This window comes from Danio rerio, chromosome 12, assembly GCF_052040795.2.
Source record: "Danio rerio strain M-AB ecotype USA chromosome 12, GRCz13ab, whole genome shotgun sequence".
In the NCBI taxonomy this organism is placed as follows: domain Eukaryota; kingdom Metazoa; phylum Chordata; class Actinopteri; order Cypriniformes; family Danionidae; genus Danio; species Danio rerio.
Window position 1 is genome coordinate 28,895,039 of NC_141032.1, and position 24,078 is coordinate 28,919,116.

General features: G+C 36.2%; 1 protein-coding gene across 1 annotated transcript; it reads right to left on the reverse strand.

Annotated features, from left to right (window-relative positions):
• Window positions 1–206: 206 nt before the first annotated feature.
• On the reverse strand, window positions 207–22,078 carry kctd2 (potassium channel tetramerization domain containing 2). Its single transcript, NM_001045434.1, is given in 6 exon segments — window positions 207–446; window positions 2,888–3,013; window positions 8,956–9,051; window positions 11,183–11,274; window positions 14,922–15,030; window positions 21,475–22,078. Coding segments are annotated over 6 exon segments (804 nt in total). The 5' UTR covers window positions 21,826–22,078; the 3' UTR covers window positions 207–416.
• Between the last annotated feature and the right edge of the window lie 2,000 nt (window positions 22,079–24,078).

The following is a 24,078-nucleotide window of genomic DNA, read 5'->3' on the forward strand; positions in this document are numbered from 1 at the left end:
AATGGGGCAACGTGTAAAGCCAGCAGCTGTATGATGATAATGATCGGGATATGAGGATGATGATAATGATGATGATAAAATCTGCATAAATAAGCATTAGGATGAATGATGGATCCTTCCCTGTAATCCTCTCTCTGAGCAGTCTTGCATCAAATGTGATGGTCTGAGGCTTAACCCTGGACACATTGTTGTTGTTTTCTCTTTTGTTTTGATTAGTCAGCAATAGCAGTGATAGTTAGTGGTGGTGCTGATTGGTTAATGCTGCAGCACTGCAGGGAGGAGGGGGACCGACGCCCCACAGTGGAAAGGCACGAGGGAGGAGGGCAGGGTGAGGTGAGGGGTGGAGGGCTGATGGAGGATCTGAAGGAAAGGAGGTGAGGGATGGGAGATCTGTGTGGGCTCAGGCGACAGGCTCCTCACATCCTGGACCCTCTCTCTTGAAGGATCTGAGAAGGAAACATGAGGACACTGATGAGCTCTACCATTTAAACAAATGAACTCTCCTCCATCTGTTATGGCAGTTAGGACATATTAAGTTTTTTTAGAGTATGTACTGCAGATCCTTAAAAAGTCTTGAATTCAGTAATACAAGTATGAGCCATTCATTAGTCTTAAATCTGCGTTTCAAAAGTCTTAAAATGCAATAGAAATGACCCCATAAAGATTTCTCTGTTTTCTGTCTATTTTTCACCCAGAACTAAATAGGCGGAACCCAATAAAATAAACACTCGCAGAGATTTTGCTTACCCATACATTAGCAAATAAAGAACTAGAAATGCATTGATCAACTGACCAGGGACCGGAATCGGACTGTTTTTTCACATGACTGGCCTGACTGGTGATTCTGCTGCATCCCATTTTCTTTTTTTTTTCTCTTTCTATACATAATAGAGTGTTCGAATATCAATTATTTAGTTGTGTTGGGTGCTTTTTTGCAAAGTTGGTACTGTAAATTAATAATACTATACAATTGGTCTTAAACTTAATTCTTTGTGGAATTAAAAAGGTCTTTAAAACTCTTAAATATAACACTTAAATACCTGTAGATACCATGATTTAAAAGAAATAGATGTTGTCGATTTTTTGTATGTTAAAACGACAATAAAAAGAAAATGTTTTATTTATCAGGGTTTAGGTTTATTTTAGGTTTAGGTTTATTTTTATGGATGCATAATTTGGTCAAAATGTACAAATTATTCTTATTTTTTTACTGTTATTATTTGTAAACTTATTCTTTTTTGCAAAAAAATGTTATAAAACACAAAACGGAGGTGCACATCCGCATGTTATTTGAAATGAAAATTTTCAGATGGTGCTCTGTGGCATGGCAGAAATATGAACAGTGTCCTGAGTCGTAACTGGGCACCGCAGACAGCGGTGTGCGTACCCTGATATAAACCTATTTTAACAATTCTAAAATGCATGTATCACCCAATTTACGATGGTCTTGCTGCAGACAGGTACAAACCTTTTTGTACTCCTGTTGAAAATCACACTGCTCGTGATTGAAGATCTATGTTAATTTGGCAAGCTGAAAGCATTCTGAGCTGTACAGGAGACAGGGAGGAGATTGATTGACAATGGTCTACAGCCTACAGTCTATGACAGTCTATGCCAAATTGCCCACAAAAAAAATCTGTGAAACTGCGAGGCCACGAAAAGTCAACTGTGTAATAGCGAGGGACTGCTGTAATAAAAGTAATTAGGGATGCACTGATAGGGAATTTCTGATATGACAACTCTTTAGATTTGGAAGCTAATAGCAGATTTATTAGTCAATAAATATAAATACTTCAACATTTTCTCCATGATTGCAAAATCAAAGGGGCAAGCACAACGTCAACAACTGATTTTATTTTAAAACCCTGAACCTCAGAAAAGTCCATTCTGAACTTTATAAATCAACCACCTATTTGTTTAACCAACTTTCTTTTCCATAAATAGAACCTACTGCCTAACAAAAAAGAATGCAGAAATTAAGCAACCAAGTCACTAAACATTAACCAAAATAAAAAATCAGTAAAAAGTGGCAGACAGCAAGCACTTGAAGTGGTTCAACCACTGTAAAAATACATAATTTTTTTGGCTTAAAAATATAGCCCAAATTATTTTTACAGATAAACATAACATTAAAAAAAGCATTTACTGGAGATATCAATATACAGTGCTCAGCATATATTAGTACACCCCAAACAAATCTACCTTATAAATTCAGATAATTTAATCTATACAGAAGCTATACAGTATTATATTTGTGCATATACATTAGATTAGTCAGTACTGAAGCCAAATCTGGAGCTTATCTAACAAAATAACTCATGATAACGGTCCAAAAACTAGCACACCTAAATTTATATCATAGAAAAATATTAAATACAAATTACTTAAAAAAAAATTTAAAAAAAGAGTAAAAATCAAGGAGAAGCAACAAATTGAAAAATGTAGTTGAAATTTTGTAGGTGGTTATTGTTTTTTGCAATATTTTGCTTGAATTTAATTGTATTATATTTCAATTTCTAAATATGTTTGGTGGCTAAAATATTATTTCAATAAATATATCTGTTTAATAAATCTGTTAAATGCACCAAAATACACTGCCTACATTCACTGAGAAATGGATAAAACATATTTATTTTTAAGATGGGGTGTACTCAATTATGCAATTAGATTGGAATTGACTACAATTATAAAATTATGTTAGTATGAATGTAAAAAACATTATAATAATAACAATTATCATATTTATTATTATTTGCATCATGTTGACCTATTTAATAACTTGTATACCTTTTTACTTTCTGTAGTAATACTTTATTAGGCATTATCTTTGTACTGTAATGGTATTAAACTAAAGAATTTTTTTATTTTTTAAAAAGACGTTTAATACCTTAGCCTTCTCAGTAGGCTCAATAACAATTCCATTGGTGGAGTTGTTGAGCTCCCGGGAAACAACGCACAGGAATTCAGCCTGGTCCTCGTTGCCATAGTTATAGGAGGAGCCGATGCTTATGAGCTGAAGACAGACAAGTCGAGTCAGGTTTGTTCCACAGCAAAGAGATAAGTAACAAGAACAGTGGATGATGCAAGTCTCAAACATATTCGGTTTCTCCAAAACATCACGTACAGAAACCTTTTTATCAGTAAACCAAATAATGTAATGTATTTTTATTTAGTGCCATGTCAGCAACCAAGGCTATCTTCATGGCAGGAATCTTTCAACAATAAATATACAATTTAAAAATCAACAAACAAAATAAAACATAAATTAAATAAGATTTTTTGTGTTAATACATGATAAAAATTCTAAAATCTTTTCTGGTTCCACTTTGTCAAAAATGTCCTTAAAAGAGTTCATTTCATAAAAAGTCCTTCTGGAATCAGTAAAAGCAGGACAGTCCAGTAAAATATGTTTTACAGTGATAGGAGTTTTGCAGCACAAACATTGAGTGGGGTTTTCACCTTGGAGCAAAAATCCATGTGTAATTCTCGTATGTCCAATACGGCATCTGGTAAAAACTACTTGATCAAATCGATTCTTAAAATGTCTTAAAATTCTGTGTGAAATTTCAGGTTGGATTTCATGTAGTTTATTGTTTTCTAATGCATCCCATTCCTTTTGCCACTTGTTTAAAATGTAAGCGTTGATAAAAGGTTTCATCTCTGACGGAGGAATTTGGCATTTGTTTATTACTTGCTTCAAAGCATCTTTAGCAGCTGCATCAGCTCGCTCATTGCCTAAAAGCCCGACATGTCCAGGAACCCAGCAAAAAATGATGTGATAAAACTGATTTTGTAGTTGGTGAACTTTAGTTAAAATATTGTCAATCAAAGGATGATCATTTGTTGAAGATTCCATAACTTGGAGGCATGATTTAGAGTCTGTGAAAATGATGGATTTCTTTTGTTGTGCATTTTCTATGTACTCCAATGCTAAAAGTAAAGCGCGGGCTTCAGCTGTGAATATGGAGCATTCTTTAGGTAGACTGATTCCATGACTTTGTTCCCCTGTCACCATTGCTGCTGCTACATTACTTTCCATCTTTGAACCATCTGTGAAGATTGGTATGTGCTGAGAGTATTGAGTTCTGATATCCAGGTATTGTTGTTTGTACATATTGGGATGAGTAACTCCTTTCTTCTGGTGTCCTAGCTCCATATTGATTATAGGCATCTTTAAATTCCAGGGAGGCAATGAGTTGAAGTGTATTTGTTTTAAAATGTCCAGGTTTAAATTTAGATTTTGTAAGTGTGAATTGATACGTAAACCAAATGGTCTGATGGTTTTTGGCTTACTTTCGTATAATTGTACAAACTGAGGTTCGAAAACTGCAGTATAAGCTGGGTTATTCTTATTTGCCTTTAGTTTGATAGCATATTGTAATGAAAGTTTCAGCCGTCTATTTTGAAGTGAGGGTTCGTTAGCTTCAATGTACAGACTCTGAACGGGTGATGTTCTGAATGCTCCTAAAGCAAGCCGTAATCCTTGATGGTGGACTGTATTGAGGATTTGTTTATAAGATTTCCTGGCAGAGTCATAAATTATGCTTCCATAATCCAAACGAGATCGAATGAGTACTCTGTACAATCGTAAAAGTACAGTTAAGTCAGCACCCCAATTTGTTTTTGCCAACACTTTGATTATGTTCATAGCTTTGAGGCACTTGCTTTTCAAAAATTTTAAATGAGGGATAAAAGTCATTTTGTTATCAAAAAGGAGACCTAAAAACTTGATTTCTTTAACAACTTTGATCATATTTCCATTGATAAAAAGTTCTGGATCATGATGAAGTGATCGCTGGATACAAAAATGTGTACAAACAGTTTTTGTTTTAGAGAACTTAAAACCATTTTCGACAGCCCACTGGTTAATTTTGTGAATATTTAACTGCAATTGCCTTTCAATTGTATTCATGTTCTTCCCTCTGTAACAGATACATAAATCATCCACGTAGATGCTGCAGAACATATTTGGAGCAATGATTTCCACAATGCTATTTATTTTAATATTGAAGAGTGTGACCGAGAGTATACTTCCTTGAGGAACTCCGAGTTCTTGTTGGTGGGTATTTGAAAGGGAATTTCCCACTTGGACTCTGAAGTTTCTTCTAGTGAGAAAGTTTGAAATGAAGGTAGGAAGTTTTCCTCTAAATCCCATTTGGTGAAGATCTTTTAAAATTCCATATCTCCATGTTGTGTCATAAGCTTTTTCTAAATCAAAGAAAACAGCAACAACATGTTCTTTTCTGATGAATCCATCTCTGATATAAGTTTCTAGTCGGATTAACTGATCCAATGTACTCTTTCCACGTCTAAATCCACACTGGTAGTCAGTTAGTTGTTTGTTTTTTTCTAGTGTCCAGACAAGACGGTTGTTAATCATTCTTTCCATCGTTTTACATAAACAACTGGTCAGAGCAATTGGTCTGTAGTTATTTGGATCAGTGTGGTCTTTTCCTGGTTTAGGTATAGCTATTACTGTTGCTTCTTTCCACGAAGCTGGAATTTTTCCCGAAGACCAGATGTTGTTGAACTCGTCCAGTAGGAGGCATAGTGAACTATATGGTAAGTGTTTTAAAAACTGGTAATGGATTTTATCTGGTCCAATGGCTGTATCATGTGAGCATTTTAAAGAATTTATTAATTCTTTAATTTTAAAAGGTTGATTATATACTTCTTTGTTGTCAGAATAAAAATTTAGTTCTTTGCATTCCTGCTGTGCTCGTATGATTTGAAATGCTGGGAGGCAGTTCTCTATTGATGAATTCTTTTCGAAGGCTTCAGCTAATGTATTTGCTATGTCCATTTCCTTTGTTTGAAGTATTCCTTGTTTTATAATATGTTGTATGCGAGTTCCATTTTCCTTTCCCTTCATTTTACGGATCATGTTCCAAATCTTCTTCATGGGAGTATAGTAAGTTAAGCTGGATACAAATTGTTTCCAGCTTTGTTTCTTTGCTTCATTTAGGGTTCTGCGAGCTTGGGCTCTACAAATTTTAAAATGGATAAAATTTGTAGTTGTTGGATGTTTATTAAAAGCACGTTCTGCTTTTTTCCGAGTTTCAATAGCTTTTTTACATTGTTCATTAAACCAGGGATTTGTCTTTCGTTGTGGTTTTGTTGATGTCTTTGGGATGGTTTCATCTGCTATAGCGATTAACTGCTGAGTGAAGTCTTCTATTGAGTTCTGATTATCTTGGGTAGCTGACATAAATTTTTCACAACACAAGGTTTGAAAGGTGGTCCAGTCTGCTTTCTTGAGTTGCCATCTTGAAGGTCTACTTGTTACATCCAGTTGTGGGAATGTGAGGATAATTGGGAAGTGGTCACTCCCGCATAGATCATTCCATACTCTCCATGAACAGTCAAGTAAAAGATCAGCACTACATATTGTCAGATCGATTGCTGTATAAGTACCATGTCCTGGATGAAGATATGTTTTGGTTCCATCATTTAAAAGACATAAATCATTATTTTCTATAAAAGTTTCCATTCTTCTTCCTTTGGCATCACAGTGATCATCACCCCATAAGATGTTGTGGCTGTTAAAATCACCCATCAGTAAAAATGAAGTTGGTAATTGTGAAATAAGTTTGTCCAGTTCTTGAGGTATTACAGCTTCATGAGGTGGGATATAGATAGAGCATATTGTAATTGTTTTATGTAGAGTAAGTTGAACTGCTGTTGCTTGTAATTGAGTGTCCAATACAACTTGACTGTGGATAATGTCGTTTCTCACTAGGATAGCTGATCCTCCAGAGGGTCGTTGTATGTTTGGTCCACATATACTAATCATATTAAAACCTTTAAAAGTTAAGGCATCATTTGGAGATAAGTGGGTTTCCTGAATACAATAGGCAAGTGGGTTAAAAACAGAATTTAAATGCTGTAATTCTGCAAAGTTGGTTTTTAGTCCCCGACAATTCCACTGTATTATGTGATTGTTTATTCTCAAGTGGGAAATATAGGTACAGGTCCTTTATTTTTACATTTAGGTGAGAGACTACGACTACGACTGGTCGTTGTCTCCGTCATTTCAATATCTTTAGGATTGTCATCTTTGTGAGTTCGACATTTATCTTGATTTGGTTGTTGATTTGTTGTACTTGGAGTTTTCTTTTTCACTTTTGATTCTTTCTGTTCTAGGTATGAGTCTTGAATTGGTCCAGTTTGAATGAGTTCATTTTTTGTTTTTTGGGAAGTTGAGTTTTTGGTGTTGCTTATGGTTTGAGGTTTGTCCTTGAATAGCCAAGTTAGATCCGTCTGACAACTTATTGATTGAGTTTTTGGTGTGACTGCAACAGAATAGGGCTTTTTCAGACAGAAGGCAGGAAGAGCTTCAACTATTTTACGAGCTTCAGGATAACTCATCTTCCTTGTGTGTTTTATTTTTTGTATTTCTTTCTCTTTATGCCAAATGGGACAATTCTTTGATGAGGCTGCATGATCTCCAAGGCAGTTTTTACATTTAGGAGGTTTTGTGCAGTTCATTCCATGATCATCCTCACCACAGTTTTGACATGTTGTCTTATTTTTGCATCCTGCAGATCCATGACCAAATTTCTGGCATTTAAAACATCTCAGTGGATTTGGTATGAATATATCTACAGCAACACTTAAATATCCAAGTTTGATTTTCTCTGGTGGTTGTGGTCTGTTGAAGGTCAGGATGTATGTTCCCGTTTTAATCATCTGCCCATCCTTTTTGATGATTATTCTTTTTACGTCGATTACACCTACTGGTTTTAATTCTAAAGCGATTTCAGATTCGTCCATATCTTGTAATTCTCTGGTGCGGATTACACCTTTGCTGTTGTTCAGGGTAGAATGAGGGAATGCTTTCATAGTAATTCCAGCCAAAGTTGTTGCTTGTAGTAAATTTTCTGAGTTAGCTTTCCTAGCACACTCCACCAAAATTTGTCCAGATCGCAGCTTTTTAATGTCTTTTACTGTTCCTGCAATTCCTGTGATTCCTTTGTGGATCGCAAAAGGGGACAGTTTGGTCAGGGGCATGTCATCAGTCAGTGATTCCAGTACAATAAATCTTTGCCAGTTTTCATTTTCAGATGGGAAATTAAAACCAGTTCTTAGTTCAGTCTCCAAGTCTTGTTCCAATATCCGTTTTTTAGTGTTTTGATTTTTTGCCATAATGTTTAGATATTTGTTCTTCATCTCTGCTCCTCACCCACCTCGGAGTCCTACAAGGGGATGTACAGAGCCACGGACATCCACTGGATGTACATCAAGGATACAGTGATGATATACTTGAGCATATAAACACAGGGTCTATAATACTCAATTGACCCTATGCCAGCGCCTTCCGGGAGAAAGGCAAGTCCTGACAAGCCGATTGATTGGAATGGGCCTTTCCAATCTCTCGTCTAGTTGAAGTATGAGCCAAAGTGATGTGTTGGATAATTGATAGCCGCAGCAAATCAAAATCCTCAATCACCAGGATCTCTTCCTCCACCAACACGAGTCGCAACTCACGGCCAACAAGTTGCCCCATTTGTCGCCTCTTACGAACAGCAAGGGGGTGCTAGGGACCTATTCTACCCCGGGTCCCCACGGGGAATCAGTAAACCATCCTTTATTTAAAAGAAATATAAGAACAGCCTGTTTAGACTTAAAATAACAAATTTCAGCAATGATTTAACAGGGTAGGAAATTCCCTGTATTTAATGTATCAATGTGCAACACTTTATTTTAATATATCTCTGCAAATATTACCATTTTTAAATGATTACTTCTATATTAGATGGAGCTTACTGGTAAGTGGCGCTATGGTGAGCTATTTTTAGAACAGGCCTGCGGGCAACCACCATGTTGGTGACCCCTGATCTACATACTGTCCGAGTTAAAAAGATGCTAAAATAAAATATGGCATGTCCAGAATAAGGATCTGTACTGAAAACAGCCATCAGATCCACATTTTATGAGGATATTAAGAAAAGCTACCTGTTCAAACTTCCATCCGTCTGACATGGTGGAAACCATCTGCGTGAGCTCCTCTTCTTGACATTGTAAAACACGATACACATGCTTCACTGGGCCCTGCAAAAAACAACAACAACAATAATACTTTCAAACCAAGACTGAAGATGAATAACTTAGATATCAGAGTCCACATTAAAGTGTACAGGCAAACAATAAGAGTGACCTACTAAAGCCCTTTTTACAAGAGGTCTTTGATATCCCTAGAGTGTGTATGTGAAGTTTCAGCTCAAAATAACCGCACAGACAATTTTTTAAACTCTTTGAAACTACCCCTTGTAGTCTTTGATTCAAATTGTGCTGTTTTGGTGCTTTAAATTCAGATAAGATTGTGCTACTAGCCAGAGGGCAGATCTACAAACACCTGTGCTTCAGCGAGATTGTCACTAATGGGCAGGACTTTCCTCCTCTGATCATATGTACAACAGGAGAATGTCAATTAAAGTGTTTCTGCAGGCTGTTTTTTTAAGTGTTATTATAACAAATACATAAAAAAAATTTTTTTTTTACTTTTTTCTACTTTTTACTTTTACTTTAGTTATTTTTCAAAACTGCTTGTTAAAACAAATTTCTTATCAGCCAATCACATGGCAGCAGCTCAATGCATTTAGGCAAGTAGACATGGTCAAGATGATCCGCTGCAGTTCAATCAAAGCATTAGAATGGGGAAGAAAGGGGATTTAAGTGACTTTGAACGTGGCATGATTGTTGGTGCCAGATTGGCTGGTCTGAGTATTTCAGAAACTGCTGATCTACTGAGATTTTCATGTACAACAATCTCTAGGGTTTACAGAGAATGGTCTGAAAAAGAGAAAAAATCCAGTGAGCGGCAGTTCTGTGGGCGCAAAAACCTTGTTGATGCCAGAGGTCGGAGGAGAATGGCCAGACTGGTTCCAGCTAATAGACAGGCAACAGTAACTTAAACAACCACTCGATACAACGGAGGGTTACAAGCGAGATATGCAGAAGAGCATTTCTGAACAACATGTTGAACCTTGAAGCGGATGGGCTACAGCAGCAGAAGACCACATAGGTTGCCACTCCTATCAGCTAGGAAATGAAACTGAGGTTACAATTCGCAAAGGCTCACCAAAATTGTACAATAGCAGATTGGAAAAAACATTGCGTGGTCTGATGAGTCTCGATTTCTGCTGCGACATTTGGATGGTAGGGTCAGAATTTGGCATCAACAACATGAAAGCATCCTGCTTTGCATCAACAGTTCAGGCTGGTGGTGGTGGTGGTTGTGTAATGGTGTGGGGGATATTTTCTTGGCACACTTTGGGCCCATTAGTACCAATTGAGCATCGTGTCAATGCCACAGCATACCTAAATATTATTGCTGACCATGTCCATCCCATTATGACTACAGTGTACCCATCTTCTGATAGCTACTTCCAGCAGAATAACATACAATGTCGTGTAGCGTGAATTATCTCAGACTAGTTTCTTGAGCATGACACCGAGTTCAATCTACTCGAATGGCCTTCACAGTCACCTGATATCAATCCAATAGAACACATTTGGGATGTGGTGAAACGGGAGATTCATTTCATGGATGTGCAGCCGATAAATCTGCAGCAACTGCATGATGCTATCATGTCAATATGGATCAAAACCTCTGAGGAATATTTACAGTACCTTTGTTGAATCTTTGCCACAAATGATTAAGGCTGTTCTAAAGGGTCCAACCCTGTTCTGGTAAGGTGTACCTAATAAAGTGGCCGGTGAGTGTATATAAGAAGATATTTAAAAATACTTAAGCCAATGGGGACATATAGTATTAATACTCAAAAGTGAGCAGCACTAACATTATCCCAACCATCTTCCTTTTCGTTTCACAGAAGTCGTGCTATTGTAAAACAACATGAACGTAAATATATTCAGACAGAGCTCTTATTTTGAGCAAATTATTGCTTAAAGCAAATTCTCAAATGATGTCTATAAGTCAGTGCTTGTTTTATAAGTTTGGGCGGCTGCGCATTTTAATGCTGATTCACATGAGGTTTCCTTTTGTTCCCAAATAGCTTCAGCCAGGGAACCCAGGCAGTACCCTTCCCTTTTGGCACAGTCGCAGAATGAACTACTCCCTTTGAGTGAGTAATCCAAAAAAAATGAGCTATTTGTGATTGATTGCTTTAAAACAGCCACAAGCCATCTTGTTCCTCCATGTGTTGTTTTTCCCACATACCTGAGACGTTCTGTTTTCATTGTCTCGTATTCTCTCCTTCACAAGCCTCACGAGTGATGCAATGTTGTAAAACTCGGCTTCCTCTAAAACACCTGCAAGGGGAAAAAAAATCTAAGAACATCCATCTTGCACCAACTGCTTTGTAATCAAAAATAAGCATCTGGAAATAACACAGTAGAATTGACAAAGGTAAGTGTGGGGAGCAGAAAAAAGGGGAACAGGATTGGCAAAGGGGCTCGAACCAGAAATCAAACTCAGGTCACCGTGAGAACCTCAGTGCTATATGTTGGCACACATAACCACTAGACTATTGGCAGGAAATTAGTCTAAAATAATAATAATAATAATAATAATAATTTTTTATTTATATAGCGCCTCTCCAGAGCTCAGGGACACTTTACAAAAAATGTGACAAAAAGATGGTACAGGCAGATAAAAGATACACAAACATACAGGAAGTTAAATACAGCAAACTGGAATTACAAAAACAAGACCTAAGAGACTAATGAGCGGAGTGCAGGTGGATCAGATAAAGTGGTCAGCCTGGCAGATCAGAAGTGTAATATTCTGAAAATAAGTGAGTTTTAAGTAAGGATTTAACTTCAGAGATATTATTAGCAGAACGGATTGAGCGTGGTAGAGAGTTCCAGAGTTTGGGTGCAATAACACTAAATGATCTGCCCACCATTTAATAGAGGCGGTACCGAGGGACAGCGAGAAGGCCAGAGTCAGTGGAACGTAATGAACGAGTTGGGGTGTAGGGGACAAGCATGTTGCAGAGATAGGAGGGAGCTAGGCTATTTAAGGATCTAAATGCAAGGAAGAGAATTTTGAATTTAATGTGGTGTGCAATTGGGAGCCAATGGAGGTCATACAAAAGGGATAGTTAACAGCATGTCTGACAAAATTTTAACTGAAAAATAAAGAGAGGATGGGACCATGTAGCACCTCCCCTTTTAAAAAACATGCCACTGAGAGTGGATGATAAAGCACATTAAATGAGAAGCATCTTGAAGGGGGCGGGGTATGTCAGATACTAGAGAGCATTTGATTGGTCAAGATTTGATGAGAAATTGAAGTATGAGGTGACATGAAAAAAAACTTGATTTATATAGGCAGAAGTGACAAACTGCAAGCTTTAGATGCTTAAATCAGTTTTATACATTATTTATACTAATCAGGAATTGTCCTTAACACCAACCAACTGAAACTAACATCTACAACATTGTATTTTAATTTCTTAGTTGCAAAAAGGACTGAAACATTTTTATTTTTCAAAACATCCATAGTTGGTCAGTGATTGGTCAAAAGGCCTCTTGAGCAGTCCTTCACCACGGAAAATATACAGTCAGGCCATAAATATTAGGACATCAACACAATTCTAACATTGTGGCTCTATACACCAACAAAAGGAATTTGAAATTAAACAAACAATTTGTGCTTTAACTGCAAAACTGTCAGTTTTAATTTGAGGGTTTTTACTTTCAAATCAGATGAACGGTGTAGGAATTACAACAGTTTGCATATGTGCCTCCCACTTGTTAAGGGACAAAAAGTAAAGGGTTAGCATAATAATCATAAATCAAACGTTCACTTTTTTAATACTTGGTTGCAAATTCTTTGCAGTAATTTCCATCATGAAGTCTGGAAGGCATAAACATCACCGGACACTGGGTTTTATCCCTGGTGATGCTCTGCCAGGCCTCTTCTGCAACTATCTTCAGTTCCTACTTGTTCTTGGGGTATTTTTCCTTCTGTTTTGTCTTCAGCAAGTGAAATGCATGCTCAATCAGATTCAGGTTATGTTAGGTTAAGTTAAGCTCCAACCTGCTTCAACACACCAGTCCGGATTTTTCTAGTATGCCTAGAAAGACCTAGATTGGCAGGTTTAAGTGAGCTTAATTAGGGTAGAAGCTAAAGTATACAAGGTAGTGGCCACTCCTATCTTAGTGTAAAAAAAAAACAAAAAAAAAACACAGAAACATTACTCTTTTTAAAAAATGAATTAAAACAAGTTTGCAGTGATGACATTGGGGCACCAATTAGGATTCCACAGAGAAACTTTCAGTGAAAAGTTTTTTTTTTTTCCTAAAGCAAAGAACAATTTAAAGGTTATTGCACCATGAATCCGAAATTTCCGTCCATATTTTTTCCACATAAAAAAATAGATTCTACCTCATTTTGTGTCAATCATATTTACACGCTGCCTCTGAAACTTACGTCTATAATAAAAAAATTGAACCAGGTCAGATTTTTTTCTGTTTTTAAAAGATAAATACAGAATACTGTTGAGCTACAGATAACTTTATGAAAAACACAGTGCATAATATAAAACCGAATGCAGCGGACAGTTGAGACCCTTATATGCTGGATTCAGTGACTGGCGCACCTCTCCCCTGCTGCTGCTTGGTGTGTATGTGTCCATACATTTGATGTACTGCCCATAAACATTATAACAAAAAGTATGGTCTGCTTTCAGTCTGTTGATTTGACACATCAACCATCTATTATTATGTCTATAGCAGGGGTGTCCATACTCGGTCCTGGAGGGCCAGTGTCCTGCATAGTTTAGCTCCAACTTCCTTTAACACACCTCCCTGGAAGTTTCTTGTATACCTAGAACAAACTTGATTAGCTACTTCAGGTTTGTTTAATTGGAGTTGGAACTAAAATATGCAGGACACTGGCCCTCCAGAACCGAGTTTGGACACCCCTGGTCTATAGGTACAGCCAGTCTCTGTTCAGGATTTGTTTACATCCGTGAAAGTGTGAAGTATCACAAGCAATGTATCAGATTTCACTGATTTCCTAAAATAAACATTGCATTTTAGGATAATCATAGCTTAGCTCTTTGATAACGAGCTGAATTCTCCTTCCTCTGTAGGTTGTACTGGATGAACACAATATCTAGCATATTCCTCTTTCTTCTTCTACTTTGGAGAAGAGACAACAAAGTATCACTGCTTGAATTGACTCCGAAATGTTTTGCGTTTTTTCGTAATGGATTAATTAATATGCATTGAACTCAGTGTGCAAGGTTTGTTTGCGTGACTATTTTTTAGCATTTGAATATGAAAAAAAACGCATACAAAAATTTCAGACTTCAGTGTGCAAAAACCTTTAAAAAAAAATCTAAAGAATTTTTAGAAATTGAAAGATTCTTTGAAATTTACAGGTCCTAAAAAAAGTTGACAAAAAAAATCTTTATTTACTCGCCCTCAAGTGGTTATAAACCTTTATGAGGCTAACAGAAAATATTTTAAAGAAAGCTGTAATCATTGACTTCCTTTGTAGAAAAAACATTACAGAAGTCAATGGTTTCAAAATATTTTCTTTTTGTTTAACAGAAGAAAGAAACTCATAAAGGTTTCAATCAAGTAAAGGGATGAGTAAATGATGACAGCATTTTTATTTTTGGGTGAACTATCCCTTTAATAGTATACTCCTGTGACAATATATTGCACATGTAAAAATTATTTTTGAGACAGGCCAATATCCCTTAGTCCTGTAAGAAATTATCTCTTACACGAGTACACACTGGTCCCTTTACACACACACGCACGCACGCAGGCACGCACGCACGCACGCACGCACACACACACACACACACACACACACGCACGCGCACACGCGCACACACACACACACACACACACACAAAAAGATGTTTCTAAATGAAAGTAGGTCGTTACTCTTCCATTATAAAGTTTTTGAGGGCAGCATGCCCACATCATCTCACCCTCCTCGGCGAGGTTCTTGTTGATGATCAACTTTCCATGCCTCAAGTAGTTCAGGATGGGCCCGAAATATGTGGGATCTCTGTCAATCAAATATGCTCCTGTCTCATCCTGGAAGAAAAGACAATCAATCAATCTGTGAAGCAATTTTGGATTCAACTGAAATGCACAGAAATTTCTCAACTCAAGCAGCAGGTAAAATAGCATCTAATTATTGCAAAGTGAGTGAGACTTTCTAGAACCCAATTTGTGAGCTTTAGCATTCTCCAGAATTGAATGCAGAATGATTTAGGAGCAAATTAGAGGAGTTTTTCCTTCCTAATTAGATGCTCTCATGATTTCAACCTCTAAACTGTTGTTGCTAAATTTACATTAGACCGTGGAGAGGAAATCCTCTGTTGAACTGTGACTAACACTTTATGCCATGCAAAAAAGCAACCTAAATTTGCCTGAACCAATACTAGACATAAGTAACAGTCACAAAATGACAGCTGATGACATTCTGAAATGGCTTTTTTATTTCAAACAGATCTGTACATAATATAATCAAACACAATACAATATAAAAACATGCTAATTACACAATATATAAAGCTTTCAGTGGAAGTAAATTAAAAATCTTGTTAGATAAGAGTTGAATTCGCTAATAACATCAACAGAAATGTAGTCTGTATTTCCAGGAAGCTACAAATCAGCTTCAAATTTGGGCTGGGTTAATAAACTAAATTATATCAAATCGCGATAAAATTTGTCTATAACTTTTATAAGCTTTGGACTTTTTACTCTATTTTAGCCAATCTTAGCAGAAACGTGCTGGGATTAGAGGTGTACAGTCATTGGGAATTTGAGTTCAGTCATTGTTGGGGTACTCTTTTAAATCTGGAAATATTAACAACTAATATTGAAGTATATATTGTTAGCGTTCAATATAGAAAATAATTATTGAGATTGCATATCGCCAAGCCCTACTTCAAATACTCAGCAATTATTTTGAATTCTCTGGCACAATTTGTCAAGTTAAATGGTCTTCCATAATTGTACAAATTGTTGGATTATCTTGGATATTTATCAAATGCCACCAGGTTAAGACAGCCAAGCTGGTTCTTAAACATATTAATATGCTTCTAGATGGTCCAAAACGATCATTAGTTGATGCTTGCTGGTTAAAGAGCAAAAGCCAGTTACCAGATCACCATCCTTTGGCAGTCAAGGTGGTTTTGGATCATGAACTAACATACTTCATCTGACCTGTACTTATAAATTAAAATAGTTTGATACAAAAATCACAAAGTTTTGCTGTATTAAACATGTCTTTCTGACAAAATAAATAAATCAGAAAATGTTCACTAGAACAGAGTTTTATTGTGCTGATGATATACATTGTCACAAATGTTTAGAAGATTGTTCAAATTCAGAGAAGTAAGAAATTTTAACTAGTGACTGAGACTGTGTCCTGTGTGTATCGATGCTAATGACATCATACACAGGGCTCACAAAATTTCTAAATCCCTGCTAGCCTTTAGGGCAGTCACTATTCAGTTTCTGGTAGCGCGAAATAAATTCAAGTAGCCAGAACAGAAAATATATTATTTACTAAATAAAAAAAGATTCACATACATTGAAAATAACCTAATTACATTCGTTTTCCCTTGGCCTAGTCCTTTATTGATCAAGGGTCACCACAGCGGAATGAACCACCAGCTATTCCGGCATAAGTTTTATGCAGCGGATGCCCTTTTAGCAGCAACCCAGTACTGGAAAACACCTATACACACTCACATTCACACACGCACTTATACACTATGGGCAATTTAGTTCATCCAATTCACTTATACCACATTTCTTTGGATAATGGTGAGCAATTCAAAGGCTACACACAGAACTCCACACAGAAATGCCAACTGCTCCAGCCAGGACTCGAACCAGCAGCCTTTTTTCTGTGGCGACATTGCTAACCAAAAATCATGTGAAAATCTGGCAGGCCTAACATTGTTTTGTTTTTTTATCAACTAAGGACCAGTTCTTTTGACACCATGCAAGTTCAAACACGTATTGACAGTGGCTCCTCGATGAATGAAAATTACATACAACATAATACAGGGTTCAACAATAAGGACTGCCCGCCGGCCCGGGGCCAGCATGCAAGAAGCTCGGGACAGTATACAGAATGTTTACTGGCCCGATCGGGGCTAGTGCTGCCTTGTCACCAAAGTTTAATTAGGCTGCGACTGTTTGTAAATTGCGTGCTTTTCATGCCCAGACGTTTGTTTGGGTCTCGTTTGTCCAGTAAGCGCGGTTCGTGTGGCATATGTGAATCCCACAATCGTGCTCGAGTCTGCGCCAAATCAATCGTTCTGAGGTCGCCAACATCAACTCAAAGGCCATAATTTATTAAAACGTTGGCTAATATGATTATTATGTATTTTAAATCTAGGTTTACAAAAAAAATAATAATAAAAATATTGACAGTATTATAGACTGATTTAATGAGCAGGTTTATTTTTTTTTTTGAACTTTATTTTTATACATTAAAACGTTTTACAGAACAGAACATTCAGTGACAGCAGCGGTCATTAACAAAAAATAATAATAATAATAAATAAATAAAAAAATAAAAATAAAAAAAGACAGTAGCCGCAGATGTAAATAAAAAATTACAAAAAAAAAAAAAAAAAACATACAATATTTTCAGTTTCAAAGGAGCTAGAAATACTATGTCCTATTCAGGTACAACGTAACAGGTGCCCATCTTTGTTTAAAAATATCCAGTTTTAGTTGAAGTTGAGCAGTCATATACTCCATTCTATATATACAATCAAGTTTTTCTATCCACTGTGCTATTGTTGGAGGGTGTGGCTTCATCCAATTTATTGTTATGGTCTTTCTTGCACTTAGTAAAAGTATATGTAGTAAATATCTCTGGTTTTTATTATATATATCCTGGGGTATCCCTTCAAGCAAGAAAAACAGTGGAGTAAAAGGTAGCTCTACCTGCATAATTTTCATTATCTCAATCTTTACCCCTTGCCAAAATGCAAGTATCTTCGGACATTCCCAAAATATATGTGCATGATTACCCACATTTCCGCAACCCCTCCAGCATTCCTCTGACTGTGGACGATTAGTATATTTGGAGACCATCAATGGTGTTCTAAAAAACCTAATTTTTGTTTTCCAGTCAAACTCTTTCCAGTTATGGCTGTTGATCCCCTTATGAGCTTCTGAATATATGTTTTCCCAAATATCATCCTCAATTTTTTCATTAAGTTCAGATTCCCATTTTTCTTTAATTTGAAGGGTGTTATCTGTTGAATCCAGAATTAGGCTATTATATATCTGTGATATGTGTCTTTTATGCAATCCTTTTTGTTTTTTTATATCAATAAAATACTGTTCCACATTAGTTGGGACTTTTTTAAATATTTCCTTTTCTTTATGATTTGTAATATAGCTTCTTAATTGTAAGTATCGAAAGAAATCACTTGACGACAACATAAATTTGTCTTTAAGATAAGAGAATGAGTGCATAGTGTTTTCATTAAATAACTGATCAATTATCATAAGTCCCTTATCGCACCATGTTTTAAAAGTGGCATCCCATTTGGATGGTAAGAAATCAGGGTTATCTGCTATAGACATAACTCTTGATACAGTTGCCATTCCTCTTAGTTTTTTCTTAACTGTTGTCCAAATTCTCAGAGTCTGTTTAACACACTCATTTTTTATTTGAATCTTTTTTTGAGATTGTTGTGTCATAAAGGCTAATGCTGAAAGAGGTACATTTGGTACAGAACCCTGTTCCATGCTCACCCATCCTCTTTCAGCCTCATTGTTTATCCAGTCCACTATAGCTGTGAGCTGAGCAGCCCAATAATAATATCTTAAATTTGGGAGACGTAGCCCTCCCTTATCTTTTCCTAAAATTAATGTTTTTAATCTTATTCTGGGTCGTCTGTTCTGCCAGATGAATCTAGATATAAGTTTATCTAACATGTTAAATGTGGATACAGGAATCCATATGGGTAGGGACTGAAATAAAAAAAGAAATCTAGGTAAAATATTCATTCTTATTGTTTCAATCCTACCAAACAATGATAGTGGTAGCACCTCCCACCTCTGCAAATCCTTTTTAACTGTGTTAATTATTTTATCATAATTTGCCTGATATAGCTGTGAAATTCTGGGTGTAATGGCAACTCCTAAATATGTAAATCCCTGTTTTGACCACCTGAATGATGCTCTGTTATTTAGTTCTACCGGCCAGACTCCAGTAATCATAAGTGCTTCTGATTTAGAGGAGTTAATTTTATATCCAGAAATGGATTCATAAATTTCTAGACAATCTAAAACAGCTGGTATTGAAGAAATTGGATTCTCAATAAATAATAATATGAGCAGGTTTATAAACTTAGGCATTTTGGTGGGTTTTAAACAAATAAAAAACATAAAATTGTTATAGCTGTTACTAAACCACACATTAAACAATTCACTTTATTTGATCTGATCACTATTGTATTTAAATTAAATCATTTTTAAATTGTCAGTTGTATTTAAAGAAAAGTTATGCTGAAAAAGTAAATGGCTGACTTCTTTTTTTGGTGGGACCACAGAAAATTTTGGCAGGGCAAGTAAAAATCTAAACCACTTGCCGGATTGGGCCAGTAGAAAAAATCCCTGGCGTTGAACCCTGTAATAACACTTTATTTAGACAATGCAAAAGCATTGAAATAAGCTACATTTTTCCTCCTATTAAGATAGTTTGACGGGCAGGTTGGATTCATTTTTGGTAGCCTGACTGGAAAACATAATAATAACCCCAGGAGGACAGGCTAGCAATCTTGCAAGGCCTGATACACCCTCGATTTTTGGTTTGGAAACACCAAAGACGCTTTAATATGTTGTGGGTTTTATAGAACTGCACAAAGCAGCATTAGAACAGAATCTTCTATAACAGTATTTAGCATAGTAAAACAGCACTACTTCTTCCCCACATGTTCATAACTGGAAAAAACGGTAACAATTAAATCTAGCATAATAAAAGCTCTGCTGTTTTTGAGCCGTGTCACACTCATCTCTCATCAGCAATTGCTTCAGTGGTCTTGTTTCACTTCCACGGCTTTCAGACTTACTCTGTGTCATACTACCATGAATCATGATAATAAGCATTGAATAATTTAGCTCATCTATAAACATGATTTCTGCAAGATTTCCTGATGTCTCCCATGATTCCATACTCATGGCGTCAACAAAATACACCTTTGTTTGTTGTGAACACGCACCCTCTAGTGCGCAAAATTACATACTGTGGCTTAAAAGAAGGTCTTTTATGATGCAATTAGACATGGAACGATAATCTTTTTCAAGGTATACCATAGTTTGGAAAAGTCAAGGTTTTAAAACCACCAACATTTTCTGTTATACAGTTCCTATGGTATATGTAGGATTTTTTTTTTTTACGTTTTTTTTTTTTTTTTTTTAGGACAATATTATCTCCAGCAGAAAAGCTATCCAAAGATGCTGTTTTAAGTCGTGAAGTAATCTGTGTTTTCAAAATTAATGAAGACAGCAGAAGTCAGTAATTGATTTGAATGATTTAGTTTGACATGTTTACTGCTCCAAAACATTATAAATGTTTCTCAAAATAAAACATTATGTTCAAGGGGGAAAATGTTTTGTTTTCTACCCAGACATTTATAAAGAATATATTTTAGAGCACTAATTAACCGTGATGTTTTTATACAAGGTTTTCATACCGTCAGAATCTTAAACTGGCTCATGCCTAAATGCAATCAAATGATTCTTGCTACAAATAAGTTATTTTGGTATAACAATTGTTCTGCTCTAATGGTGTCTTCTGCCACCAAATCAAGTTTAAAATGTATGATAGTCATTATGTTTGAAGAACAATAAGAAAAGTCAAATTAAACAGGGCATATTGTAAAAAAAATGAAGAAATGGTTCAACCAAAAACGTAAATTATCTTGTAGTTGTATGGAATGGATTACTTATATGGTGGGTGGTGGATACGCTTTTTGGAGCTTTTAAAACCCAGGCACCGATCAATGCCATTATAATACCTCAATGAGCATAACACAACTTTTATTACGTGTCCAGAAGTAAAACATATCACATTACCACTAGAAGATGAGTATGTTTATTTTTTTTATTCCTTTTTGAGTAAACTGCACCTTTAAAGCGGTTACATCTTCATTGTTTGAATGCTTGAAAGCCCTTTTCATCTTTGATCCCCAAAATAGATTTGTTACCAATGTTCTCTTCAAAATATCTTGTGTTTCACAGAAATATCCTTATATCTTTGCCATTGCAGACCTTGTCAATAAATAACAGAATTTAACACTTTGGGTGAACTAGCATTATTTCTTGTAACTGCATTCTTCCAGTCCAGATGAGCTTTAAGTATAGTCTTAGGCTGTAAAACGATCAATATCTGTCGAGTTCATTTTCTTATTAATATTTTATGCACAATGTAAATGGACTGATTTATTTTAAGGTGTAATGCAAGCTTTGGTGATGTAAACCGAGCCTTAACGTTACCTTGTCCGAATCCAGATCTGGATCTTCCTGACACAATCGATACAGAAATGATTTGGGATCCCTGCAAAGGGTCTGTTTGGTTGTAACAAAGTAGGTTCCGCCAACGTTCAAGCGAACCCACCGGGACCCGGGCTTCTCTGTGGCTTCGGGTGAAGGGGAAGTAGGGTTACTCTTCATAGGGAACCCGAAGACTGCTCTGGAGCCCGAGACCCCAGGACTGGACAAGCCGCTCCGGGGCGGAATCACCAGGGTGGGCGAGGGCAGTCTCACGCTCACCGAGCCGCGGATCTCACAATGCTCCGGCTGCTCGAGGATGCCAGTCGCGTTGGGCTCAACGTGCAACTCTGCCATATTTTCGCAGCACAAACAGTAAGTTCCGTTTCGATCAGACACCAAATGCCTTTATTTAGCGCTCCGGACGGCGCCCTTACGCTGAACGGCACGATTTACACGCACTGATAACGGCGACAAAAGCGTTGCGGGGTGTTATTAACGCTCACGCGCGGCGGCATAGCTTTACAATTCCACAAAACGCTACGCTGGTCCGTTTTGTTTATACAAACGACCCATGTAAGCTACAAATATTATGGGTGAGACTCAACATATCACTTCCAGGTCAAGTAAATCCATATGTGACAAAATAAAAGTCTATGTAATTGTGCTTTGGCACGGTGGATCAAGTTCAATTGAGTCTAATGAATGTTTCTTTTTTAGGTCTAAGTTTAAAATTAGAGAAGTATAGTAAAGAAAAATCGAACAAAACTAAAGGTTTACTAACGTTACGTTAAGCCAGAATACAAATGATGCTCTAAATGTTATTTCTGAGCGAATTCTAATTTTGGTGGATAATTATTAAGTATACATTAATTACATTTTAAAAATAAAACACAACAATACATTTATATAAAACTGTATTTAAATAAAATATACATATTAAAAATCCTAAACTTACCATAATTAAACGAACATTAAAATAAAAAGATAAAAATTATGAATTCATCGACTTTAAAAATATTTATAGTTTTATATGGTTTATGTCATTGAAACAAAACAGGAATTACCTTTATTTATACCATAAACATTTGAAAAGAAATAGAAACATTTGACGTTTAAACCATAAAGAAATAAAAACCTCTCAACATTTATAAAAGTTAAAAATTAAATTAAAACTAAAAAGCATAAAGGCGTTTTTAAGAGAATGGGTTCTTCTCAGAAGTTCATAAATTTAAACATTCAAGCAAGTACATTTGTGATTTGCAACTGGTGGTACCAAACAATAAAACACAGAGAGGTGTCATCATGGCATGCTGAGGTGTACAGAGTGCTGTAGTCACCAACTCACATTTCTGTAGGGTATAGCTATCAGAGCTCCAAACATCATGTGGCCTCCAGAATAGTTAAAGAATAGTGGCACAGTGGCTCAGTGGGTAGCACTGTTACCTCCCAGTTGGACCAGAAAGTTTGCATGCTGGGTTTCCTCCAGGTGCTCTGGTTCCTCCACAGTCCAAAGACACAAGTTAATTAGATAAACAAAAAATGACCATAGTTAATGAATGTTTGGAAAGTGTACAGAGTTTATATATGGATGTTTTCCAGGACAGGGGGTTGTACTCTTGAAGTATTCGGTGTTCTCTCGGAGGGACCATCCCCTAAATTTGTCCAATATGCCTTGGTTCAATTCCCCTCACAACTGCTAAACCCAGACTCATCTGTCTGGAAATACAAGAGTTTGGGTTTAGCAATTGCCAAGACATTTTGGTCAAATTTGGGGGACGGTTCCTTCCTGCTTCATGACTACATGCCAGCGAACAAATCAAGGTCCATTAAGACATGGATGAGCGAGTTTGGTGTGGAATTGATTGGCTAGCCCAGAGTCCTGACCACAACCCAATTAAACACCTTTGAAATAAATTAGATTGGAAACTGCAAGTTAGTCCTTCTAGTCCAACATTAGTGCATGAACTCCTCAAGAGCTGAATGTGTTAAAGCTGCAGAAGGTGGGCCAACTCTATATTAAGATTGGGATGATTGGGAATTATTTTCTTTGCTTTCTATTTCCACCTGGGGATGCCCATCCCAAGGCCTCTAGAGACTGTGCATTGCCACTTGATATCCAAGACCTGTAAAGAGATGCCAAAAATCGAAGACTTCAAGGACAACACATACACTTAATACACAAATGCACTTCATTAAACTTGTACGTGTTACATATAATACCTTTAACTGCTAAAAACCATTAGTTACTAGCTCATTAGTTTAAGTTATTAGTAATAATACAGTTATCAATAACTAATAAAGTTATGATAAGCAATAACCTGAACTTTTCTGATTTTGATTGTAATACAATAATTTGTGCATCTTTTGTAAAGCTGCTTTGAAACATTAATTATTGTGAAAAGTGCTAAACAAATAAACTTGAATTGAATTGAATCATTACAAGTTCGTGTGGCTTTAAAGGCAGCTGTCCCAAAACTTTTGCCAATATAATGTATACAAAAATATTCAAAGCAATATTACTAAAATGAATACATACTATAGTAGTATTTGAATAACACTAAACTAAAGTATAAGGAGGATTAATTAATTTAACAATTAGTTAAAAAA